This window comes from Tiliqua scincoides, chromosome 4, assembly GCF_035046505.1.
Source record: "Tiliqua scincoides isolate rTilSci1 chromosome 4, rTilSci1.hap2, whole genome shotgun sequence".
Classification (NCBI taxonomy): domain Eukaryota; kingdom Metazoa; phylum Chordata; class Lepidosauria; order Squamata; family Scincidae; genus Tiliqua; species Tiliqua scincoides.
The window spans coordinates 114,613,353-114,641,273 of NC_089824.1; the positions used below are offsets into that span (position 1 = coordinate 114,613,353).

The 27,921-nt window shown below is 41.8% G+C and overlaps 1 protein-coding gene across 2 annotated transcripts in view; it reads left to right on the forward strand.

Annotated features, from left to right (window-relative positions):
• The window catches only part of CEP350 (centrosomal protein 350), a 126,273-nt gene that overhangs the window by 74,389 nt on the left and 23,963 nt on the right, over positions 1-27,921 (forward strand). Inside the window, exons 24-30 of one of the 2 annotated variants that reach the window (XM_066624015.1) lie at positions 3,008-3,192; positions 5,232-5,319; positions 11,130-11,276; positions 12,621-12,772; positions 17,536-17,658; positions 20,878-21,077; positions 26,970-27,184. In XM_066624015.1, the coding sequence (XP_066480112.1) occupies positions 3,008-3,192; positions 5,232-5,319; positions 11,130-11,276; positions 12,621-12,772; positions 17,536-17,658; positions 20,878-21,077; positions 26,970-27,184 (1,110 nt within the window). The remainder of the gene's footprint in view (positions 1-3,007; positions 3,193-5,231; positions 5,320-11,129; positions 11,277-12,620; positions 12,773-17,535; positions 17,659-20,877; positions 21,078-26,969; positions 27,185-27,921) is intronic. The other variant, XM_066624016.1, reaches the window with a different exon arrangement.

Genomic DNA, 27,921 nt, shown 5'->3' on the forward strand with positions numbered 1-27,921 from the left:
CAGTAGTCCACGGCCATGCATGTTCGGGCTCTTCTAATTAACTTAAATCACCAACTGTCTTCAGCCTGTTCATGGATTGCTGCACAAATGTTCTATAAAATACACACAAAGTTATAGTAGGCAGGATTAAACCAGTCCTTTCTAAATTGAATTGTTGCATCGCAGTTGTATCATAAGAAGAAAAAGAGCAAGAACAACACAACACCAGAACTAGGGAATATCTGCTAAAATTGACTTGCAGGAGAGACAAAAGGAAGTATTTGTTTACCCAGCACATGTGCTTCTACTTGACTGTATGCAAACAGTCCAGGTTTTAGAGGTAGCCTATCTGTGAATGCCAGATGCAAGGGAGTCTGTTGTCTTGTGTGCTCCCAGAGGCATCTGGTAGGCCAATGTAAGATAAACTGGACTAGATTGGCCCTTGACCTAATCCAGAAGGGCTCTTCTTATGGCACAACACTACTTTTTTAGGTTTAGATCAGAGGCAATCTTTAATCTTCATCAAGGTGGAGGACCTATTGGATAGGTCCTCCTCTGAAGCACTGTTCCCTCTAAGAAGCCCTTGCAGACCTCTTCAACAGTAGCGTGGGCATTCAGTGATGACATCATCACTGAACTGCTGGGTTGCTGAGTTCTGCGCTGCATGGAGCTCAACTGGGATGTGCACAACCATGCACCTTAGAGAGAACATAGCCCTGAAGACTTCCTAATTTGAAAGACTTCCTTGTGTGCCTGGGAGATTTTCCTGAAATTAGCTCCCCAAATTAGTTGGCAACATGATTGATTTCTGGAATTCAGGGGCAGCTGAGGCTGTCAATGTGATTACCTCAACAAATGCCTCTTGAAGAGAATAGCGTAGCTGACTGATTTTATCCACTATTGCTTCATTTCTTTTTCTTTTTGGTTTGCCGTTTACTTAGCGAAACAGGAGTACAGCTCTCTGATTCACACCAACTGTAGGAATCTCCAGCCCTTCTTCTCTACCTTAGATGTGCTCTTAAGATTTGTCCACCACCCCCCATTCTTTGTTCAAGGCTTTTTCTCAATTTTAGCACTGAATAAAGTTTCAATCTGCTTTGATTTCTCCCCTTTTTCCAGCTTTCCTTCTGCCTACACCTCATGCAACCATTTTTTTCCCTTGTCTCACTGGTTACTGACTGTTGTCCTTGTCTAACCTTACCAGCTGTCCTTTTGGCCCCCCCTCTCCTGATTGCCATGTCAATTACTATATTATTCCGACTTTCTACCATACTGTCAACCTTCTGCTTTGACTCCTTCTTTACTACTTTCAAACATGCCATTGTTTCCTTCACTCTCCAAAAAAAGTCTCTCTCTGCAACTTCTGCCCAATTTCCCTTCATTCCTTTATTGGCTTACAAGGTACCTCAAGACTGTCTAGCACAGTGTTTCTCAATGTTTGTCCTCCACTGTAGCACTTTACATGGTCCACCTATTCAAAGTACCACCAGAAGTAACTGACAATGACATCATGCCAGTAACTTCTGGATTGGGAGGCCAGGTGCAACAAGACAAACAGCAATAAAAGGCACAGGGTGAATGGGAGGACTTTTTTGATCATGGAAAAGCATGCTTTGGAGCTCTGCTTGTCAAACCAAGCCTCCTACCACTGTTTGTGTCACATTCACAAGGAGGACAGAAGGTCTGGTCTAGAGGGTTGAGCCTCCATTTGCCTGAAGATAACATCCGAAGGTCGCTAGTTCGAGGCCACCGGCACCGTGCGACCTTGAAGCAGCTGACAAGCTGAGCCAAGTTATTCCATCTGCTCTGAGCGTGGGAGGTTGGAGGCCAGGATGGAGGCCAGATCAGAACGAAACATCTGAATTGTTGTAGCTCTTGAAAGATAGAGCCTTCTTTCAATTGTAAAAATCCCTACGGGGATTTAAATTAGCCTGCCTATGTAAACCGCCTTGAATAAAATCTGAGGAGAAATCTGAGGACCTAGAAAGGCGGTATATAAATACCTGTACTACTACTACTACTACTACTACTACTACTACTATTATTATTATTATTATTATTATTATTATTATTCCTGGTCTTGCTGCTGGACAGCAGGGGTCCAAGGGTTCCCCAAGCACCACCAAACACCACCTGAAGTACCACTGGTAGTACCTGAAACACTGGTTGAGAAACATTGGCTAGCATGCTGTTTAATATCTATATGAAACTGCTGGGAGAGGTCATCTGGAGACTTTGACTTGGGTGTAAACAGTATGTGTCTTGTCTTGTCTCCCTCTTGTCTCTGTCTTCCTATCCTGGGGAAGCTATGGAAGTTCTGAACTGGTGGCAACTCTAGATTGGATGAGGGCAATAAGATGAAACTTTACCTAGACAAGATGGAAGTACTGTTGGTCAGATGAACCAAGAATAGGTGTACAGACCCATCTTAAGGTTGTGCTTTTTTGAAGCTGTAGTTTGGAAGTAGCCTTTGATCTGGCCCTGTTTCCAAATGACCAGGTGGCAGCAGTGTAAAAGAATGCTTTTTATCAGCTACATTATATACCCACTGTCAATTTTTTATAGAAAAACTAGGTAGTTGGTCATTTTTTAGTCACCTTGGGAGTAGGCTACTCTGTTATGCTTTACATGGTGAAAGCTTCAGTAGGTTCAGAATTCATCTGCCCAAGTTCTGACTAGAGGCATTTGATCAAATTATGTTACACCAATCTTGTACTAGCGAATATTAAAATGGCAAACAAGAAGAAAACTCAGATAGTCCTACCCAAAGGCCAACAGAACAAAACAGATTTTAAGTGCTTGTTGGTTATTGTAAGATAAGGGCCAGATGTATGCATATTAGAGGAGGGAATTCAAAAACTAGCATATGTTCTGCTAGCAAAACTGTCCTGTCCTATCACTGCAACACCTATACCTGATGGTACTATGTTAATAAAGGCAAATTTTCTTTTTGATTGGATTTATTACAAAAATAAAAGTGTTTTGGGTTCTATGGAAGCTAACACTTTGGTTTGTTTTCTTATATTAGGAGCTAAGCCTGCCATTCTCAGGAGGACAAGACAGCTTTTCTAAATTTACAATGGAAATGGTGCGACAATATATGAAGGAGGAAGAAATGCGAGCGGCTCACCAGTCCTCGCTGCTCAGACTACGTGAAAAAGCACTGAAAGAGAAAACTAAGGCAGAGTTAGCCTGGTTAGAACACCAAAAAAAGTATGGGAACCTGGAAAACAATTTTATAATCTAGGACTTGTAACTTTCTTTGTGACATGTTAAGAATTATTTGCTTTTTCTTTCAGTGTTGTTAAATTCTGCTTCTAAATTTCTCTTATAAATGTTCTGAGTACCATGAAAGAATTACTAAACAGAGGAATGTATCTTACCTTTACAGAAAGTGATGTACTGGAGCAAGCTTAGTCAAATGACCCATTCTGACCCCAAAGTATCTTTGATAGGGCCACCAAGAGTCAAATACAGGTGGCCTGTGTCATCCGCTGTTTTTGAGCCTGCACATTTCTTCATCCACTGGTTCTGAACCCGCGGGGAAGAGCCCACCTCCACCCTTTGAAATGCTTCAGTTGCCCCTGGAGGTTTTCTGAAGACCAATCCACTTTAAATCGCTACAGGTGGCTTTCTGCAGGTAGATGCAAGCGGCCTCTGCAGGCTTCAAAAAGCCTCCAGAGGGTTTCACCTTGGAGGCTTAAAGGGCCCCCGAAATCTGCAGGTTCAAACTTCTGCAGATTTCAGTATCTGTGGGGGTTCTGAGAATGGAACTCCAGAGGCTAACATGGGTCAACTGTAAATTTATCTGAAGTGTGACTTAGTACTCAGAGTCTTTGCTCAGTGTCTCTTGTCAAGAAAAGAAATTAGCACTACTTATCACATAGAAACTCATTAGCTGCAAATGACAGAAGAGAAAGTGTGCTAATCATATTTTGAAGATATGAAAGAGCCCAATTACTAAGGCAGGAGAGCCCAATTATAACAAGGGCCAGATGAATTGCTTCCAGGGGCTTCATTTGGCCCAGAGGCCTTTTGTTTGACACTCCTGTCAACATTCAGCCCAATTGCTGTCTCCTGTGCGTTCTGAAAAGGCAGGACAGTTGCCCATCTTTCTGAGGGAACTCTTTCAGAAATCATATTTATTCCTTGGTTGATAATCTCATATCTCTTTTGTACATATGCCTCATATATGTGAGGTCCTGACTGCTATAATGCCAACTTTATTGTAGAATGTGAATGTCTTGTGTCTGGATAACTCTGGTCTGCAGCCTAATACTTGAGAACAGAGTAAGAATGTAGGTTTGCTATCCCTTCTCTTAAGAGCCTTAAGGCCCTTGACTCTGTGTGTCACTCTGCCATCATGGGGATATATGGTCTAACTCAGGTTGATGACCTAGTGCTCAACGGTGCAGCTGCACCATGGATAGCAGTCATTATTAGATGTATGATAGCAACATTGCACAAAGCTGTTGCCTGGCTAGAAAATGGGAAGAGGAGTAGTATAACAGGGCAAGACTAGGAAGGAACTGGGACTGCCATATCAAGAATGGATTGCTGTAATATATAGGTAGATCCTGCCTATAGCTCTGTAACTAAACTGCATGCTGTAGAATTGTTTAAATGAATTTGAATTCATAGATTTAATTTTTGTTACCTGTTTGTACAGGGTTACAACAGACACAGGGCATCATCAGTTGGATTTGCCACATTTTTCTTGCAAAGGATATGATGGCAGGCTGGATTGCTATTCATACTTCTTCATGTGTTGATGTGTTTAGTTTTTGGATTGGGGCTCCAATCAGTATTTTTAAGCTTTATTTAACTTACAATTTTGCATAGTGAACAAAAGTTTAATTATTTGGGAGTGGGTAGTTGATAAGTAAACTTATAATGTAGCTTCATTTATTTCTCATACCTGAAATTACTTTTTTCACTTGAAGAAGGAACTTTAAAAATCTGTTGAAATATCTGTAAAAGTGAGGTGGGGAGGCTGGGACGATACTATTATTTTATAAGCATTCTCTCCACTACAGAATTAAAAGGCTTAGTGACTAAGGTTGCATTATAATTAGTCTCTGGTTTTCCTGTGTATTTGCCAATATTGAAGAGAAGAATTCTGGGGAGCTACATTTTTTTATCAATAACAAAATATATAACAAAATATAAAATCATGAATAATTCCAATAGGTGGCGCAAGTCATTGCAGTGTAGAAGTGAGAGAAATTGTACTATTTTGTTTGTTCTTCTAGACGCTTGCGAGACAAAGGAGAGGATGACAAAATGCCACCTATCCGAAAAAAACAACGTGGCCTCCTTCTGAAGCTGCAGCAGGAGAAGGTAAAAAATGCTTTTATGTCCACTTTCTGTACCACTGAGGTACTGCTGCTTAATCTGTGATTTTTGAACTGGTATGGTTGTGAGCCAGTTAGCTGAGCATGAACTGTACAATGATTGCTGAAAGGCCCCTTAACAAAAATAGTATTCTAGATTGTGAAGAGACTCCATTTGATTGTATGGATTGTAGCAAAAGCACTAACCTCCTATTCAATGATCTACACATCATAGTTTAATGTTGTTGGCACCTTCACACTTACCTACTACTTGTCCGCAGCACTTCTGGATGGCCCTCAGTACTTGCACTGGCACTGGCACTTCTGGGGAGTTAAAAGAATCCAAAAATAAGGAAAGTAGGTAGCAAATGGGGAGAAAACAGGGCATTCATTGCATCATTTTCACTAAATCTAAAAAAGAGTATAGGCAAAGGAAATAAGTTTCTGGGAAGAAACATAGAATGACAAACAAAAGGCAATAAGGGGGCAAAATTGTTGAGAGAGATAAATGTTGGAATAAGATGTTTATACTATTTAATACCAAAAAGATAAATTAACCAATTCAGATGGGGGAATGTTTGGGATAAGCCGGGCCTGTTCAACAGGGATGGGTTTTACTTGAACCAAAATGGAATCAGATTTCTGGTGTTTAACATTAAAAGATGGTAGAGCAGCTTTTAAACTGATTCCTGGAATGAAGATGGGGAGGTTAAAGAACAACAAGTTAGTGGCAGAGAAGGAATTGGGAGTAGAATGATAATGCGATGTGATAGCCGGTCCAGCAGAATGAGAGGCTGTGGGGATAAAGGAGCAAATAAGCAGCTCATCTTGGAGGACTCCATATACAAATGCCTGAAGTCTCTGAGCAGAGATGGGAGAACTGAAATGTTTGATAGCTAAAGAAAACATTGATATAGTGGGTATAACAGAAACCTGGTGGAATGAGGAGAACCAGTAGGATACCACAATCCTAGACTATAAACTCTATAGGAGGGACAGGGATGAGCATGTTGGAGGTGGCTATCTGTGTAAAAGAAGGAGTAGAATCTAGCAGAGTTGAGATTGAAGATGCGACTGCCTCCACCTTAGAATCACTGTGGGTTAAACTGCCAGGCCTAAGGAGCGATGTAATAGTGGGGGTGTGCTATCGTCCTCCAGACGAAAAGTCTAAAGGGGACCTCAAAATGAGGAAACAAATCGGGGAGGCATCAAAGAGGGATATGGTGGTAATCATGGGGAACTTCAGTTATTCTCATATCAACTGGATCAGTTCATGCTCTGATAATGAAAGAGACCCAATTACATGACATGCTAAATGACTGTGTCTTAGAGCAGCTAATCATTGAGCCCACCAGAGGTCAAGTGATTCTGGATTTAATATTATGTGGTACTAGGGGCCTTGTTAGGGATGTAAATGTTATTGAGCAGCTGGGGAACAGTGATCTGTTAGCCATGCATGTCAGGGGAAGAGTGCCATGCAAATCTGACACAAAAACCCTTCACCTCCAAATGGCGGACTTCCCAAAAATGAGGACGCTGGTTAGAAAGAAGTTGAAGGTAAAAAGACTCCAGTTTCTTCAGACAATGGTCTTAAAACAATGGTAATAGAGGCCCAACGAAAGTGTATACCCCAAAGGAAAAAGGGCTCAACTAAGTCCAGGAGGTTGCCAGCATAGCTAAAAACGCAAAGTTAAAGAGGCTGTGAAGGGTGCGGAAGCTTCCTTTCGTAAATGGAAGTCTTGTCCTAATGAGAAGAATAAAAAGAAACATAAACTGTGGCAAAAGAAATGTAAGAATATGATACGGGAGGCCAGCAACATAAAGAGAATAACTAAAGCCCCTTAAGTATGTTAGAAGTAGGAAACCTGCCTGAGAGACGGTTAGCCCACTGGAAGGTAAGGGAGGAAGTTAAAAGGAGACTTGGAGATAGCAGATAAATTAAATGAGTTCTTTGCATCTGTCTTCATGACAAAGACCTTGGGCAGAGATGGCTGCCCAACCATCCCTCCTGACCAAGGAATTGTCAGATAGAGATTAAAAAAGAAAATATTTTAGACCTAATTGACAAATTAAAGATTCATTAGCCATCAGGCCCAGATGGCATCTACACAAGAGTTCTTAAGGAAGAATGAAGTTGCTAATCTCTTGTCTAAAATACACAACTTATCTCTTAAAATGGCCACAGTGCCAGGGGATTGGAGAATAGCAAATGTCACACCAATTTTTAAAAAGAGAAGGAGAGCAGACCTGGGAAAATATAGGCTAGTCAGCCTAACATTTGTTCTTTTTTAAAAAATTTTTATTGTTTTTCCAAGAACAAATATAAACAAACATACATAACATAACATCTAACACAGTACGCAAATAAAATACACACAAACACACACAACCACCAACATTGGGGGTGCAGGATACCATATACCAATTGGTACCTCATTCTACATTTCCTAAACTACTTTTCTTCTACATTTAACCTCTTATTAACATTTATCCATATCATACTTAATAAATTCTGATATCTCTTAATATAACAAAGAAAACAAAAAAAGAAAAAAGAATACATATTTCTTTCTTTCATCATTTCCACCATCATATTTTCACTCCTTTATTAAAATTCTAGACTCTTTTCAATATCTAATATACTAAATTATACAACTATCATAATGACTGTTTGTTGGCAACCTTCAGTCTTGAAAGACTATGGTATCGCGCTCTGAATGGTGGTTCTGGCACAGCATCTAGTGTGGCTGAAAAGGCCAATTCAGGAGTGACAATCATAATGACTAAATATATATACTCTATCTATAACCTCTATAACATCCAGGATTAATATATAAAATTCTAACATTATTAATATCTAAAAATACATCATTTTCAACACCACATATTAATCTAGTAAATTATCATAATATATAAAACCTTTCTTATTTATCTATTCCTTTATCTCAAATCTTATTATAATGGATCTATCAAACCATCTCAATATTTTACATATCTTCCCTATAGCTTTAACTTTAACTTTCCATCTTTATTCTAATTATAAACAGATCAACCAGGTCATTTCCATATTTTGCATATCAATTCTTCTCTAAACTTTACTTTTCCATCTTCATATCTTTTCCCCATCTCTAAATTCCAAAACAGTAACAAACAAATTTAATTCTAATTCATCAGCATTAACCTATAAGATTCTAACATATCTATTCTCTTATAAACATAACTGTTTAAAAATCAGTTTAAAAAACTGTTTAAAAAAACTGTTTAAAATATGTTTAATCATATCTGATTAAAAATCAGATATAAATATAACTGCCGAGTCATGCCACTATCTTAGATATCAATTCACAGATCTGTCAGATCCTCTCAATATCTTACATATAATCTCTAAACTTGGAAAGTTATTCCATCTTTTTTTCCTGATTAAAAACCGTGTCAAAATGTGTCTTCTCCACTCTGGTCCAATGACTTTTGAATTCTTATCTTCCAGTGTACTCCATTCCTCTGTATCTCCATTAGGGTTGCCTTTTCAAATTGTTGATCATTAATTTTCTCCATTGTTGTAGCTTTTGCTTCCGTTTTATTAAGCTTATTTATCTATCAACTTAGAATTTTCACGCTAATTTGGACTTGTAAAGTTTGAATTACTTGTTGTCGATTCATTACAAGCAAATTTTCCATCTTTTGTTGCATTAAATCTTCCCGTTCTCTTCCTGGTGAAGCCATCATTTTTTTCCCTTGCAATTTTCTTTTAATCCACTAGATATCATAGGCAGCTCTCTTTTGATATGGAATGCAAAACATTCAGCTTCCCACAGAGACCAAACAATAGCCGAATCACCACTCAGTAGTAAAGAGTCCTTCCACAGTAAATAATCCAAAGTTCAATAGAAGTTATATCCAGTACAGGGTTGCAAATTTATAGTTATATCGATAAAATTATACTCCATATAATACCAAAGGCTCAACGTCTCTTCTCAGATTTAAAAATCAGCAGTGAGGCAAAGGAATTCTCCCCTCCTTTCTCCTTTTCCCTCCAAACTGAGCCAAATCAGTTGTTTAAAGCCAGGATTTGCATAACACAAACAGCACTTACTTTGTTCTTCCAAGTATCTTCTTTCAGTAGATGGTATCTCCACAGGGGTTTAGCAGTTTGTCGGGGTTAAACTCCACATCTCCTCCCTTACTGCCTTGAACTGCTGAGCCCTGAGAATAAAGCCCCCCCCCCCCCTCGCTGGGCTCTAACCTTCCCAAGTGGTACTTGGTACTTTGTACTTTGCACCATCAGGATGACAAAGCCTCTCCTGGCAAAAGTCATCCGCTTGGACCCGCAGTTTCAGGTGAGAAACAGGCTGTTTTCCTGGAGCCCTGGAAAAAACCGTGCCTGTTCGTTTGCTGCTTTGTCCCGCCCCCAGCCTAACATTTGTTCCACGTAAGATGGTGGAATGCCTCATTAAAAATAAAATACATAGACTAACAAGACTTCCTGAAGAAGAATCGGCATGGCTAATATTATGCCATTGTACAAATCGATGGTAAGGCCACACCTGGAGTATTATGTCTAGTTCTGGTCGCCATATCTCAAAAAAGATATAGTGGAAATGGAAAAGGTTCAGACAAAAGTGACCGAAATGATTACTGGGCTGGGGCACCTCCATTACAGTGTTTGGGGCTCTTCAGTCTAGAACAGGAGTGCCCAAACCCTTGCCCTGGGGCCACTTTTGGCCCTCGAGGACTCCCAATCCAGCCTGCAAGGAGCCCCCAGTCTCCAATGAGCCTCTGGCCCTCCAGAGATTTGCTGGATCCCGTGCTGGCCTGACCCAAGTGCTCACAGTGTTACAGCCAACTATTCGACCTTTCATGTGACCTGTGGGACGAGGGCTCTCTTCTCTGCTTGCTGTTTCATATTTGTGATGCAGCAGAGGCAGCAAAGAAAAGGCTGGCCTTGCTTTGTGCAAGGCCTTTTATAGGTCTTGAGCTATTGCAATACTTTCATTGATTCATATAAGTTCCACCTCTAATATATTCATTTATTATATGAATCTAATATATTCATTTATTCAAATTTGAAATGTAAATTAATTCTATTTTTCCCCAGCCACCCAGCCAGTGTCAGAGAGATGGTGTGGCCCTCCTACCAAAATGTTTGGACACCCATGGTCTAGAAAAGAGGCGCCTGAAGGGGGACATGATTGAGACATACAAAATTATGCACAAAAAGGATAGAGTGGATAGAGAGATGCTCATTTCCCTCTCACACAACACCAGAACCAGAGGACATCCACTAAAATTGAGTGCTGGGAGAGTTAGAACAGTTAAAAGAGAATATTTCTATACCCAGCATGTAATTTGTGTGTGGAACTTCTTGCCACACGATTTGGTGATGGCATCTGGCCTAGATGCTTTTAAAAGGGAATTGGACAAATTTCTGGAAAAAAGTTCAGCACAGGTTACAAGCCATGATGGGTATGTGCAACCTCCTGATTTCAGAAGTAGGCTACCTCCTCAGAATGCTAGATGCAAGGGAGTACACCAGGATGCAGGCAGGTCTCTTCTTGTTGTGCTTACTCCCTGAGGCATCTGGTGGGCCACTGTGAGATACATGAAGCTGTACTAGATGGCCTTTGGCCTGATCCAGTGGGTCTCTTCTTATGTTCTTCTGGGGAGGGGCAGGAGAAGGAGTGATGTGCTCAAAGAGAGGAGTGCCAGAAAACAACTGACTGAGCAGCAGACTTGTAGAACACAATGAGAGGCTAAGATGATATGAAGATGAGAGCATTATTATTTTTTTGTTTTGTTTGCTTGTGCTTACACTTAAAGGCAGAAATCAAGCGTCTTCAGGAGGCCAATAAAGCAGCCCGAAAGGAGAGGCAATTGATCCTTAAGCAGCAGGAAGAGATTGAACGAATACGCCAAACCACTATGAAACTTCAGGAAAAACTGAAGTTTGCAGGGGAAAATAAACTGGTAAGCTGCATTGCAAGAGACTGGAACTGTGCCTTTGATCATGTTCTGGCCAAGCAGTGGTCTCCTGTGCACTGCTCAGGAGACAGCTGTCCCAAATGTGCTGTGAGGCATGTTGCGGCAGCCACGAGAAGGGAGGTGCTGGTGTTGTGGCAAGCACTGGCAACCAGTAGCAGTAGGTTCCTGCTGGGGAAGCGTTCTGTGGCGGAGGGAGGGCTAGAGAAGATAGGGAGGTGATGAAGCTGGGCAGGAGAAGTGCAGGCAGAAGGGTGGTTCAGGCCCAGGAGGGGGGCAGGGGCCACAGCAGAGGCTGCTATTGCATCCTCTCCCTTACGTTGCTCTTCACGGGTCTACTCAGCTATGTGCCAGCAATTGAGCTGGTGCAGATCTAAGTAGATCCATAGGGGCTGTTGGGACCTGACATGGAGTAAGGGAACCAATGCTCCCTTAACCCAAGGAGACCTCTGGCTGCCTCCTTGGCCCTGCGGATACAACAGCCATTTTTGTGCCACTATACCGTGAGATGGGCTGCCCACCTGCTTGTTGCACTATTGCTAGTCTCATATTGAATTTTCCTTTGGACAACAGGAGGAATATAAAATTTAAAAATAAATGAATGAATCTGGAAACCTTTTGGCTGATGCTTTTAGCAAGACTATATCGTGGTGACTTATAAAAAGTCAAAAACACTTTTTTGTTGTTGAAATTGGAGATGGTGCTAATAAGACTTGCTCAATAGTACTTTATTATTATTTGTTTTAAGATGTTGATCAAGTATATATGATTGATATAGGGCAGTGGTTCTCAAACTATAGGTCACAGACCATCAGTGAGTTATAACCCAATTTTTGGTGAGTTGTGAAACTGACAAGCTGATAGCTGGCAGGGAAAATGTATTGAGCTTTATAGAAACCAGAATGAAGGCGCATGTGCGCATTTATTCATGAGTAGGTGAGCCACCCCATTTTGAAGGGCAGGCTGAGGGGAACGCAACACCACCTGAATGGTCCTGATCTGGTGAATTTGGAGCTCAACAAATGCTCGAGAAGGTGGTCCCCCCACCATAGTAAAAAGGATAAAAACAGGTTTGAGTGTCATTTTGAAAAGTGGGTCCTGGTGCTAAAAATTTGGGAACCACTGATAAAGGGGAAACAATAATAAAAATTGCAAGACCACCACACTTGAAAAAAAAACAAGCCACACGAACAGCTTCAGTTAATAGCAGATTTCCTTTGGAGAGTGCAGTTTAGATTTTCACTGATCCATTTGAGTGCTGAATGAACTAGGAGCCAGCATAACATGGTTCCTCTCATTATTTCAATTATTTGATCTCTGTTTTGATTATAGGAGCATCACAGTGAAGATGATGTAAAACAAACTCATTCTTCCAGTCCACTGCCAACAGATGCAGAAACTTGTAGCCCTTCCTCCATGTCCAGCTGTGAGACCAGCAGCATCATGCAGAAATTAAAGAAAATGCGTAGCCGGATGGATGAGAAGTAACTATTTTCTTGATGATATTAGTAATTGGTTATTTCTTCCTGGCCTCGTTCCTCTCCCCTTAGAAGTCTGTCTCCTAGCTCAGTTATCTTCACAGAAAGGCAGTCCTCCAAAAGTTGACTAAATCCACAGGAGTGTGTGTGGCTCTTGCTCTTATGGGTTCAATCAGAGCAGTACCCTGTGGTTGGAGTGGGAAACAGGTGTTGATTGTACCTTTCCTAGTCACCCTTCTCCACTCACTATTAGTGTCTCTCTGTGTGTCTGTGCATGTGTGCGCATACACGCCTGTGCACTACAATCTCTTCTTGTTCCCTCTTTCCCAAAGCTTCCCTATCTGTACTTCCTTCCCAGGATTCCAACTGATTCACAAAGCAAGAGAGGCATGGCGCCTTTTTTCTCCACAGGCAGGGAAAGGTACTTTCTGACACAATCCTATAAATGCATACTTAGAAGTAAGCACAGAAAGTAAACATCATGTGGATCATGCTGCCAAGAGTTTTTTGCCCTCAGATGGGCAAACCCTCAGGAGGAAGCTCCCACTCCTTTTTTTTGGGTGGCAAGTGCTACTGGGATACATGGAGACTCAGGAAGTTTGCCAAAGGATGATTGGCATTACAGGAGGTGGGACTAGCATGGCTTTTGCCATGAAGAAAGCTCGGTATTGCAGTGAACATGTGATGCAAATCCTTTTTCAGTTATAACCTCATTTCAGATTTCATCCACATACTTTCCTCTTTCATCTAATTTCATCCAACCTTCCACCATGTTCATCAACATTACTATGCTTGTTTTTCTTCCTCTTTATTCAGGTATCGCATGCATTCACATGTATAATATAGTTGGTTTTTTATGTTTTTCACTGGCTAAAATAAAATTACAAGCTAAATAAAGCTATGCTTTGACATTCATCCACTTTTTACTTTCATCCGTGCTCTGATTCCTAACCAAATGAATGTGCAAGGTATTGCTGTACTTATTCATTTGCAGAGGTTACCTTGGGACGGCAGGTGCTACAGCAGTTAGTCCAGTCTTAGGCATGCATAATCTTCTTCATGGCCAGGTATAGGTGTTTAAAATCTCATCCAAGAATACTCCACTCTACTTTTAAGAAAAACAAAACATTGGACTTGCTGTGGTAGATTCTTTCTAGTGGATGGATGGCACCCTATCCACTGGAGGGTCTGTACTTCTCAGTCCTGCAGTTACACCTCATTTTCACTGCTTTTCATTGAGAAGATTCATTGGGGGAGGGTGTCAAACATTCAAGGTACTAGAGAAGAACAAAAACAGCTGGAGATGTCATTCTCCTCTATGTTTTCTTTTGTAGTTCTTGCATGGTTAAAGTTGATTAGGTTTTGGCTTAGAAATTAGGAATGTTCTTAGTATCTATTTCATGATCAAAACTGGAAGTGGCTTTCAGCTTCCATGGGTTACTTAAAAGTTGGCTCATTTACCTAGTACTGTCTACCACAAGTGAGCAGGAAAAACGGGATACCTGTTCAGGGCTACTGACTATTCACTGTGAAGAGAGAACTTGTCATGGGAAGTATAGTTTTTACAATGCAATCCTGTGCATGATACTTAGAAGTGCCACTGAGTTAAGTGGGGCTTACTCCCAAGTAAGCATGCATAGAATTGAAGCCTTGGGGTATGAGCAGAAATTGGCTAAACAAGTTCTTTAGTAGCATTCCTGACCCAAGCAAAACTGCTACCTGAAGTGTTACTCAAATTTGACCACACACACACACATCTACCTGTTTTTTGATGCATACAGCAGTGCACACAGCCTAGTCTCATAAAGAATGAGCCCACCACTGAAGAATGTGGCAGCAGGGCTGGGGAAGGAGGAAGGGGCTGCTGCAACCCCTTCCCAATTACTCTCCAGCAAATGGAACGAGTGTCACCGCCTCCCTCCACTTCCTTTATGTCTTCAATACTGGTTGAATAGGGAGGAGCTTGGGAGCAGAATTCCAAGGAACCACCCCATGCTGCCACATTCTTCAGCAGTGGGGCTGGAAGAGGAGATAAACTGTTCCCCCATCCTTTTCTTGCTCATTCTTCAAGGAGAGCAAGCAAGAATGGATAGCAGCAGGGTGAAGCAGCTGGGTAGGTGTGGATCACTGCCTACTGCTCCTCAGTGAAGCTGTTTTACCCCTGCTTATGGGTGGGATCAGTCCAGTTTAGCAGCATATTATTGCTTAAATGGCATAGAAATTTGTTGCATATTCATAAAGACTAACGGAATGTAGTTTCATATCTGAACTTGGAAAAAATACCAATAAGGCAAGCCGGTATAGAAATGTAGAGTTAATATGATGCATTATTTTGTTTGCCATCTTGTGCATTGTTTCAATAGCAAGGAAGTCTTTAAACCAGTGTTGTTCAAACTGTGAGGCGCAGCTCCTTAGGGAGGCGCCAGGAACTCAAAGGGGAGGCGTGGGATGTCCTCTCGCAGCGATACAGTCACACCCCTGGGCAAAATACGAGGCCCTCAATCTTCTGCGCTTTTTTTAAAAGCAGAAGAAATGGGAGTTGCTTAGCTGCTCCCTCCGAGTGACTGCGAGAGTGGCTGCCGCCGCCCCGCCCTCTTCTCCCTCCACTCTGAGGCTGCCGCCTTCTGTGTTCGCTGCATGTTGTTTCCAAAGCTCTTCGACTCCAACCCCCATCTGGCAAGTACCAAGCATGCTCATTTTGCAGTCCTTGCCCTTGCTGACCGTTGGAAAAAAAAACCCTCCTTGATCCTTGTCTGGTTGGTTCCTAGTTCCCAGCCTGGGATCGCTTCTCATCAAAGTGAAATCTCTCTTTTCAACTCCCTCTTCCACTCTCCCCTTTCGATCTCCAAACCTTCCCGCTTTCCTCTCCCTCCCCAAATAAAATGCTTCCTATTTTACCAGTCATCAGGATGCTTAAAGTTGCTTCCATGCAGTTGGCAAAGGGGGAGGGAAGAGACAATCACACACTTTACTTGGCCAGGAGCAGAAAAAAGGGTACTGTTTTTAAAGTGATTTAAAACTTTAAATCTTGTTGTTCATCTTGTTGTTTGACTGAAGAGGAAAGGCTGTATTTTTAAAGTGATGAATCGTGCTATTTGAAGGGAGTACTTATCAGCCATTAATGAAGTGATTGCCAGCCCAATCCTATCCACACTTTCCTGGGAGTAAGCCCCATTGACTCTAATGGGACTTACTTCTGAGTAGACATGTATAGGCTTGAGCTGTGCATCTCCTGATATAGGAGACAAATCAGCTTCCTAACCAAACCCTTATCAGCTCTGATATATTTTTATGGTCTATTTTTGTTTTCCCCACCAGCTGCTGGAAAAATTTAATTTCATTAAATTAATAAAGGGTTCAGTCCTATCCAAGGAGAACGGGAGAATTGACTAGTTGGATTGGGGTCCACAGGGGTGTGTGTGTGTGTAATGTTGGTCAGATTGGTTGTTCACAAAGTTCATTTGATAAAACAATTCTATTGGTATGCTTACAAAGTTAAAAAAATGAGTCTTCCTGGGCTAGACAAAATCTACCTACTCCAGCATCCTGTCTCCAACAGTGATCAGCAGCTGATCATTTATAAAGCATGTATATTGCTATGTATTAATAATATATTTTTAAGATCTGCATTTAATTAATGATATGATTAATATAATTAATATTTCTGACCACTTCCTGTTTAATGATGTCACTTCCAACCATCAGGAACATGATGGGGAGTCATGGTCAACAGCCACAGGGGTCAAGGGAACCACTGGCCGGAAAAGTTTGAGTACCACTGCTTTAAACTGTCAGATGATCAAATAGTCTGCTAACTTTCTTTAAGGGCCAAAAAGATAACAAACTGAATGCTGTTGACCTTGCCACAAATACTGAATTTTATCTGGTAATGTTTGTAGACTGTCTCCTCTAAAGAAGCGTCAGAGTTCATCTTTGATTAAAACAAATGCTTTGTTTTTAGGTATGCATGTGAACAGGAGCATGCTCTGTCAAAGAATTAACCCTCTGTGGTTCTGATATTTTCAGTTTTCTAAGATGAAACTGTCCTAAATAAAACGATTCTTTACATTAATAAGTTTATACAGAATATAATAACTGATAGTGCTTATTGATAGCATGGTTTGTCTTCTAATATCTCAGCCATTTAATTCCTTTGTTTTTTAATAGTTTTGCCATGTAGGCATTTCATGGTAGCGATACTGTGCTGTGGCGGGACAGTACTTGAAAATAGAATTGTGTGAGCAGAGTGTGAAGATGAGGGTAAAACCATTAATTAGTGCAAAATGGAAGTGCATGAGCATCATATCCCAGTAAACAATCTGTACCATTTCTTTACCAAAGTGGTACTGTCCCAACTCCCACCTCTGGACAGCTTAATTCATTGAAATTAGAAGTTTATCAGACTTTTCATTCATATGAATGAGATTGGAACATACCTTGGAACTTTGGTTTAAACAGCCAGAGCAGCAAACCTTTGAAATTAAATACTGAAATGGGTAGATAGAATTTTGTATGAATGCCTACCTCTTGGCAGCAAGAAAAACACCTTCCAAAATATAGTAAAGGTAAGATAGGTTTACCAGTGTCAGAAGCAGCAAGCTTTTGAAGGGAATTTTGTTACGTTGTCTTTGGAGTTTTCTACTTGTCGGCACATGATATGCTTGACCCTTGAGACACATTTAAAGTTCTGTGCTAGATGCTTTCCCACTCTCGCTTTTCTGTCTGTTTCTGACTATCTTGGCTTAAAACTCTTCCTCCTTATTTTGTAGACACTGCTCTCCTGTTCACTACTTCTTCTCTGTCTTTACGTCTCACCACTGGGCCTCTCTCAGTGTCTGTTTTCCCAACCTCCATCCCAAATTCCAGCTGTATATCTACAACCAATTGGTCAGGTAACTTTGCACCTTTTTCAGTGGTGGACTCTTTGATCGAGCATGCTCTGTTCAGTTTTACATGTCTAGGAAACTCTTCCTAAAGATATGTATTTTTCCCCACAAAACTTTCCCTCTTCTGTGTAAAGTTTAAATCTGATGTTGTTGAACATGGGGGCTGGCATCCTTCTGCTTCTCTTTAGCCAGCTAATGCATAAATCAGTAATGGGAAGCTAAGCTTGAGAATTAGATTTATCTTCGTCTTTCAGCACCTACTTATGAAATCACCAATTTGAACTTTTTAACTGCACAAGTAAATATCATTCAGTTGCAACTTGTCATTTAGCTGCTTCCATTAACCTTTTCAAACTGATTTGAAAATAAAGTTGGAGCCCTATTTGTGGCCACAATGGAAATTCCACTTGCCTAAACAAAGCAACTCCAAATGCTTCATGTAAGAACCAAAATCAGAGTCTGGACTAGTAATATAAATTAAGCAAATTTGTTTATTTTCAATGATTGAACTTCTTTCCCAAATAATTTGAAATATGTTTATGCACAGAGGGTAGCAGTCAGTCATAAAAGATGGAGAAGGTGTGGAAACTGATGTGTGAGGACAGAGAGGTGCAGTAAGAGCAGGCTGTCAGTTAAGAAAAAGAAAGATGTAGGAAGAAGAGATCATGTGTTGTGTGATGTTCTGTAACACCTGTTTTCTTAGCCACTTGATGACTATTTTGCTCAACCTGTTTGCCCAACAGGAACCCTGTTCCTAATGGTTTTTGAGACTTCATCATACTTGCTGTATATTTCAAACATTTCCTTTTAATTACAAGCTTTGGGCTTTTTTATTATAAGCTTTTTATTATTCTGTGACTTTGATTTCAATAAAAAAAATGCACACAGACAGCTAGATCCACTATCCCTGTGCAAGGTGGTATACTAGCAAGCTAGTTTAGTTTGCTTCATTCCCTAAATCCTTTCAGCAGGAATCCCTCCATAGATTTACTGGAAATGCGTAGGTAGATAGGTAAAGACAACAAGAATTATAGATCTGAAAATTTCTTGAGTTCATAGACTCAAAAAAGATGGACAAGTACTCTTTGAACACTGCTGCTTCCAAGCTGGTGAATGGAGATGGCCAGGCTAGGTAATGAAATTTTTCATACAACGTACTGGTTTAAACAATAAATTATCAAAACAAATTGTCACCAATAGTCATCATTGCACTATCATTTGGTGTCTGTATACTTAAAGCTTTGGAACTATAGCCTTTCAGTTAAAGGTTGGCCTGAAGGATTTCATTTGAAGCACAGAGGCACCTAAACCAGCCTACAGTGCAGTTGTGTAGGTGCACTATGTCTCCTTGGAAGTGTGCCAGTCATCAGGGAAATTGTCTGTCATTACTCTGGTTTAGGTCATGTGGCTTCTAATTAAGAACAGAAGGACCTAAGTGCAGCCAGAAGCACATAACTATAGCTAGTCATAGATTTTCAATTCTGTACCAGGGTGTGGAATTTTATGAGCATTCGTTTATTGTGGGCAATAAAGATAAGTACAATGGACTAGTAGTGAGCAACCTGTTTGGTGATTTCTCCCCTTTCCCTTTCTTGTCATACACAAAACCAAATGTTTTGATTGTATAGAAGTTTGAGAAATGGCAGACCCCCCCCCCCCCCAAAAAAAAACATTTTGGAAATTGAGTTGATTTTAGTGTGTGTTTGTTCATTGTTCAATGTTTGTTCATTGACAGTAACAAAACTAATTACCTTAAATGCAGCATAGAACTTTTCCCTATATTCAGGCTGGTCATAGTTCCATCTAGCTGAGTATTGTCAACACTGATGGGCAGCAGCTCTTCAGGATTTCAGACAGAGTATTTTCTCAGCCCAACCTGAAGATGCCAGGGATTGACCTACAACCTTCTAGTACTGCAAAGTACTTCTACTGAGCCATAGCCCCACTCTGAATGTCTGCTTCCAAGCTTCTGGAGTAAACTTTTTGCAATAAAAATATTGTGTTCTGTTTATCAGTCGGCCTTATTACTAAACAAAGTGAGCTAGACTTCCTTGGGTGGCAAATTGTTAGGATAATACTTGAAGGGCATAGAATGATGAATTATTACCTCTGCAGTCCATAATATACTTACCTGGGACTAAGTCCCAAGGACAGTAGGACTTACTTCTGTGTAGATATGTAAAAGATTTCAGAGTTAGTTTTACTACTATTCCTGCCACAATGGAAAGGTGCTTTTAGGTTTTCTGGCTGCCTCAGTACCAAATGCCTTGAGTTTTTTTCTACCATGTTTATATAATGCTAACTTATCTAATTTTGCCATTGGACCTTGACTGTTTTGCAGTTCTATGCTCTTCTTAAAGCCTCTTTCTCATGGTTTGTGGCATATTTGGGTGAAATTTATAAGTTATAAGTTTAGCCTCTTATAACTTGGGGGCAGTGGAATGAATATTTGGATGGATTGAGATGGGTGCATACCATCCAAACACCAGCTTTCTGGGAGGCAGGGAAAACTTGATGTACAGTTTCTAAATTATGCTTGTTGGTAAGTAAGACCTCCTGAGCTGATTATTTAAAACTCATCTTTCTGATTTTGGAGGTGATTAACTCTCTTTTTGTAGTAATGCAGTTGCCATATCAGGTTGTGAATGTCTCCTTGGAAGTGTGCCAGTCACCAGGGGAATTGTCTATCATTACTCTGGTTTAGGTCATGTGGCTTCTAATTAAGAACAGAAGGACCTAAGTGCAGCCAGAAGCACATAACTATAGCTAGTCATAGATTTTCAATTCTGTACCAGGGTGTGGAACAGAGGTGAATGTAAACCTCTGTTACCTCAGTGGACTACAATTTATTCTGTTATCTGGATATTTTATAATCTCTGTGAGATCTGGTGAAGGTTGAGCCTGGATGAGGACAGGGATTGGCATTAAGAACAGTACAGCACTATTAAAAATTAAAACATTTTTAAAAGGAAAATCTTATTTTACACAGATTCCCTCTTTTTTTCACAGAAGGGGAAATGTGCAGAGTTTTGTGAAGTGAGAAGCATTAGCTATGACTCAGGTGAATTTTGGTACTTGGAGTGCGTTTGTATTCATGGTGGTAATTGAAAAATGCTTTCATTGTATGATTTGTCTTAACCTCAAGCATCTTAATGGAGGATAGGCTATCTTGTATCCTACCATTGAGGGCAGTGGTGACCAATTTCACACTGTTCTGTTTGCCAGGTTCTTGACTAAGCGGGAGCAAAAACTGATGCAGCGGCGTCAGCATGCTGAGGAACTGCTGCAGTGGAAGCGCCGTCTAGATGCAGAAGAAGCAGAGATACGTCAGATAGAGAAACAAGCACTGGCTGCCTGGGACAAAGAGCTGCTCAAAGCAAAAGCGAACAAAAAGGTGCCAGGAGACCAGAAGTCTGATCAGAAAGGTACAAAGATTGAAAGAATATTTATAAATTAGAGCCCTGTTTGGCAGCATGCCAATTATGAAGGACAAGACCCATTGTGATTGATTCTGCAGTGTGAGCATGCAATGTGCAGATGGCTTCCCCACCACCAGGAGGCGGACTGCCTAACCCTGTCCTTCTCAAACTATCTGATGTGGTGGGCCAGCGCTTTTTTTCCCCCCAGTATGCCAGGGACTGGCAATTTATTGTCTCTAATGTTACGAGGATTGGTACTGGATCTGTGCCATATTACTACTATTGTTTATTTCCTGGAAACTTGGCACAGATTGGCAGCTGATGTCTTGTGGACCACCATGTTGAGTAGCACTGGCCTAACTAACCAATGAGTTATGCCTATTACACATTATTCTTTGGCACGCTCTGTTTTTGGAACAGAACCAGTTGTGGGGGAAGACTATCAACCCAGGCTCTTAGGTATTATATGATTGCTCTTGATCTCATGTTTGACTTTTTTCCTGGAAAGGAGGCTACTTGGTATTGTCTTCTGCTCTGCTGCTCTTCATACCTGTGTTTATGTGTAACTATTGGTGGTATTTCTGGGGGGATGTTATGGGAATGTTTTGACACGGCAGTAGGAAGATTTTGACAGTGACTTCTCTTTTTTAAAATACTACTTTTTCCGCTACTTCTCTTTCTAGGGGTGTGTTTATCTTTCTGGTTATGTAGTCCAGTCAGTGAAACTCAGAGGAAATGATAATAACAACATGAGAACAGCCCCGCTGGATCAGGCCATAGGCCCATCTAGTCCAGCTTCCTGTATCTCACAGTGGCCCACCAAATGCCCCAGGGAGCACACCAGATAACAAGAGACCTCATCCTGGTGCCCTCCCTTGCATCTGGCATTCTGACATAACCCATTTCTAAAATCAGGAGGTTGCACATACACATCACGGCTTGTAACCCGTGATGGATTTTTTCCTCCAGAAATTTGTCCAATTCCCTTTTAAAGGCATTTAGGCCAAATGCCATCACCACATCCTGTGGCAAGGAGTTCCACAGACCAACTACATGCTGAGTAAAGAAATATTTTCTTTTGTCTGTCCTAACTCTCCCAACACTCAATTTTAGTGGATGTGCCCTGGTTCTGGTGTTGTGTGAGAGGGTAAAGAGCATCTCTCTATCCACTCTATTGTTCCTGTGCATAATTTTGTATGTCTCAATCATGAGCCTCTTTTCTAGACTGAAGAGACCCAAACACTGTCGCCTTTCCTCATAAGGAAGGCGCCCCAGCCCAGTGATCATTTTGGTCGCTCTCTTTTGCACCTTTTCCATTTCCACTATATCCTTTTTGAGATGTGGTGACCAGAACTGGACACAATACTCCAGGTGTGGCCTTTCCATTGATTTGTACAACGGCATTATAATATTAGCCATTTTATTCTCAATACCTTTTCTAATGATCCCAAGCATAGAATTGGCATTCTTTACTATTGCTGCACATTGGGTTGACACTCTCATCAAGCTATCCACCACCACCCCAAGATCCCTCTCCTGATCTGTCACAGACAGCTCAGAACCCATTAGCCATTAGAACTCAGGTAAAAGCTGAACGATCGCACCCCGCCTCCGCTAAAGCGGAAGTGGCGCGCAATCACTCCACTTTTACTGCTGCGGGGAGCCCTAACAAAGGTTCGCACCGGGCTCCCCGCACCCTGGGGAGGCTGTAGGAGGCTTGGGTAAGTGCTCCCGAGCCCCTGTAGCCCCCTGAGTGGCGCGATCCTAGGGATCGCGCCACTGCCTCCTCCCTGCCTCAAGACTGCTCCCACCCCTTAAGGGGGCAGAGGCCAGGGCCCACAGGCTGGGGCGTTGCAACGCCCCAGTTTGAAAAGCCCTGCATTAGCCTATATGTGAAGTTTTGATTTTTTGCCCCAGTGTGCATGACTTTACACTTATTTACTTAGAAGCGCTTCTGCCATTTTGCTGCCCATTCTGCCAGTTTGGAGAGTTCCTTCTGAAGCTCCTCACAATCGCTTCTGGTCTTCATCACTCAGAAAAGCTTAGTGTCGTCTGCAAACTTAGCCACCTCACTGCTCAACCCTGTCTCCAGGTCATTTATGAACAGTTGAAAAGCACTGGTCCCAGGACAGATTCTTGGGGCACACTGCTTTTCACCTCTCTCCATTGTTAAAATTGTCCATTGACAGCCACGCTCTTTCCTGGTCTTCAACCAGTTCCCAATTCATGAGAGGACCTACCCTCTAATTCCCTACTTTTCTCAGTAGTCTTTGGTGAGGGACTGTGTTGAACGCTTTCTGAAAGTCCAGATATATAATGTCCACATGGGTTCTCCCACATCCACATGCCTGTTGACCTTTTCAAAGAATTCTATAAGGTTTGTGAGGCAAGACTTACCCTTACAGAAGCCATGCTGATTCTCCCTCAGCAAGGTGTGTTCATCTGTGTGTTTTGAGATTCTATCTTTGATGAGGCATTGCACCATTTTACCTGGAATATTTTTGACGTTGACCTGCCTATAGTTTCCCAGGTCACTTCTCCTTCCATTTTTAAAGATCGGTGTGACAATTGCTATCCTCCAGTCCTCTGGCACCGTGGCCGTTTTGAGGGACAAGTTGCATATTTTAGTCAAGAGATCAGCAACTTCATTCTTCAGTTCCTAAATAACTCTTGGGTGGATGCCATCAGGGCCCGGTGACTTATTGATCATTGATTTGTCAATTAGGTCTGAAACATCTTCTCTTTCAACCTCTATCTGACTTAATTCCTTGGTCAGGAGGGGCCATTTGGGCAGCGGTATCTGCCTGACTCCCCTTTCCCTCCCTCACCATCCAGAGGGCCAACTGCTTCTCTTGTGAGTTTCCTGCTTCTAACATATTTGAGGAAGCTTTTATTATTCCCCTTAATGTTACTGGCATTTGTTCCTAACAGTCTCTCTTGGCCTCCCGTATCACCTTCTTACATTTTTTTTGCCACAGTTTATGTTCCTTGCCCTTTTCGGCCTCTCTAACTTGGCTCGTTAGCCATGCGGGCACCCTGCTGGACTTAGTCGAGCCCTTCTTCCTTTGCAGTATACACTTCTGCTGGGCCTCTATTACTGTTGTTTTAAGCAACCTCCATGCACTCTGGAGAGATGGGACTCTTTTTACCTTCCCTTTCAACCTCCTTCTAACCAGCCTCCTCATTTGTGGGAAGTTGGCTTGTCGGAAGTCAAGAGTTTTTGTGACAGATTTGCCTGGTACTCTTCCCCCAACATACATGTCAAAACAGATTGCAGCATGGTCACTGTTTCCCAATGACTCAGTAACATTTGCATCTCTAACCAGGTCCTGAGTACTGCACAATATTAAATCCGGAGTCACCTGCCCTCTGGTGGGCTCCATGACTAGCTCCTCTAAGGCACAGTCATTTAGCATGTCAAAGAATCTGGTCTCTCTTTCATGACCAGAACACAAACTGACCCAGTCGATATGAAGATAATTGAAGTCCCCCATGGTTACAGCCCTGTCCCTCCTTGACACCTCCCTTATCTGTTTCCTCATTTCAAGGTCCCCTTCCGGTTTCTGGTTTGGAGGACGATAGTATGCCCCCAGTATTACATCACTTCTCAGGCCTGGTAATTTAACCCACAGAGATTCTATGATGGAGTCAGACCCACCTCCACCATACGCAAAATAGTATTTCCTTTTTAAACATCCTAATCCAGCTACTAATCAGCTTTTATTTGATGATCTAATATTCTGGTGTTAGAGGGGAAAAAATTGTTCTTCTAGGAAAATGAAAAAGTTGGGAAGAATCCAAGTGGCAATTTTTAACCAGGCTTTAGAAACTATTAAAAGTAGATGCTTTTACAACCCCAGTATCACATCACTCCTCAGGCTTGGTAATTTAACCCACAAAGATTATATGGTGGAGTCGGGCCCACCTAAATGATAAATGGGCATCAAGTGAAAACATTGGACACAAATGCTTCACATTTGGACACACCTTCACATTCAGAAAGTACTGTGCTGCCATTTTTCTGGGAATAATTGTTCCTGTCTCATGAAGTTTGGAGTTTACTAGTTGGGAAATGTGGCTCTCTGGCTCCTTTGAGTTTCACCCCCAGTTCAGTGAAATGTTGACCTGGTCCAATTCTAATGGTTTTGATCCTTTGTGGTCATGGTTCTGTGTCATATGACTATCTGTCAGAGGTTAACTGATATGTTCAGAATATGTTATGAGGTAAAATCACATGTAGTCCTGGGTCTGGATATAGCTTTGATCTTGTATAGTTTCTGTTAGAATGGCTTTGGCTGTGATCCTAAGTGCACATATTTGGAAGTGAGTTCCACTGAAACCAGTAGGAAATACTTTTGCTATGATGCTGCAGGTACTTGAGCTCAAAAAAGTTCCAGAATATGTGAAACTTATGGGACAGATAAGTAGCAAATGGGACTACTTCTGAGTAGAGCTGCAAAGGATTGGGTCGTCCTGGTAAGCCTTGCAGCTGCTGCATGTGACCCTCCTCCCACTTGCTGGTTCTGTCCCTGCTCTCTTGCAGTCCGTCCCACCCCCTCCTGCCTGGTTTACAGATGGGATGGGGATAGCAGATGGGATGGGGATAGCAGGGGAGTGGTTAAAGAGAACTCCAACACACACACACACCCTGGCAGCAACCCCAATTTTTCCACAGCTGACTTTTTAAAGGGATCAACTTGTGACTCGAGTCTTTTCAAGTCACGAAAATGCTCTGGGTGACTTGGAAAGTCCGCTCATTATGACTCGTTTTCAAGTCAAGTTGCAGGGGGTTGAGACTTATGACTCGACCCAAGTCAAATCGCACTGGACTTGTCCATCCATGATTATTGCATGCCTCAGGAAACATATCTTTATACACAGAAGTTGTACTCTAGAACTGCAAAAGTAATGAAATGTTTACTATATGATGGTGTTGAGAGTGGAATCTTGTATAGGCCTAAGCCTTCGTGAACACAGTGGGACTTCTGAGTAAACATGAATATGCTTAACTTAAATCGCTGTCAGATACATTTCATTGTTTGTATTTTCAATTTATGATTTAGGTTTATGTCAGTGGTTCCCAACCTTTAGGAGACCATGGACCACTGAAGCAAAAATTGGAATTGTCGTGCAACCTCCCACCCCTACACACAAAAAATACATTAAAATTAGTAATATAGTTGGTCCTCATTATCCACAGGGGTTCCATTCCTGGAACCCCCACAGATAAGAAAAACCATGGGTGTTCTGTTTTTTTTTTCAATTTCAGAAACCTTTATTAGGCATAAAGGTAATCAAAACCGACAGCCAGTCCCTGAACCCGACTGGAATTCAGCTCTAGTCAGTTTGGAGGCTCTTCTGAAGCCTGCAGAGGCCGTGGGTGGACATGCACAGTGTCCTGCAGGCTTCAGAAGAGCCTCCAGAGGCAAGAGGAATGCAGCTCCCCTCACCTCCAGAGGCTCCAAGTCAGCAAGCACCACGGGTTCAGGGACCCTCAGATGAAGAAATCCACAGGTATCAAAGCCATGAATAATGCAGGCTGCCTGTAATTTCTTAGAGATTTATTATTTATAGAGAACATTTGTGGTTTGCTGCTTTTGCTGCCAGCTGCAGGTGATCCGTTCTCTGCCCTCTCTGGTGGTCCATGGAATTGCTGGAAGTGATCAAAAGCAATTTTTTCCCCCCGAGACCTCGCAGACCACTTCTCAGGGTCTCTTGGACCACCCGTGGTCCACGGGTTGGGAACCAGTGGTTTATGTGATCCTAATGTGGGTTTCAGAAAGTTGGATTTCTCCCTCATCCTTGGGTAGGGAGATAATAAATAGACCGATTGTAGAGCCTTGTGGAAGGTGGTGGGTGTTCGTGCTTGTCTGACATTACTTCGCTATCTCATCTCAGAAACAGCCAGTGAAGAAGACTCTTCAGTGCCTCCTTGTTCTCGCCTGAATAGCGAAAGTTCTGTCCCAGAAGAACTGGGCAGCCTAGCTGTTGAGTCTGGCCCATCAAAGGTCTCTGAGAATCAAGAGCAGTTGGGAAGCCCAGATCATGCTACGCTTACTGAAGAAATGGTCTATACACAGGAACTAGCATCTGCTGCCTCTCCTGGAAAACTGGTGAGTGAGCTTGCATATTGCAATGCTAAAACTATGTTTTCATTTTTACCATCCTTTACATGCTGTTGGCTTGAGCATTGTGCTCCGTGCCTGTATCCTGCATGTAACAATAAGCTAGGCAAAAAAAAGTCTGAAAGGAAATTTTCTTCCTATAAGCTCTTTTAGAGTATTAACCTTATGATTCTTTCAACTCTTAGTATAAGTGGCATTTACCTAAAGTAAAAAATAGTGCATTAATAAAATGTCCAGCAGTGAGAACACCACTCGTCATTTAAAACTGCTGAGCAACATGCATGCCAATCCTAAAATGTGTTTGAATTGTCAGTAAAAAAACAAGAAATGCCAAAATGTTTCCTTAGATCAGGGGTGCCCAAACCCTGACCCTGGGGCCACATGCGGCCCTCGAGGCCTCTCAATGCGGCCCTCAGGAAGTCCCCAGTCTCCAATGAACCTCTGGCCCTCCAGAGATTTGTTGGAGCCTGCACTGGCCTGACACAACTGCTCGCAGTGTGAGGGCAACTGTTTGACCTCTCACATGAGCTGTGGGATGAGGGCTCCCTCCACTTCTTGCTGTTTCATGTCTGTGATGCAGTAGCGGCAGCAAAGGAAAGGCCAGCCTTGCTTTATGCAAGGCCTTTTATAGGCCTTGAGCTATTGCAAGACCGTAATTCATTCATATAAGTTCATCTTTAATATATTCATTTATGTAAACTTATGTAAATTTATTCAAATTTTAA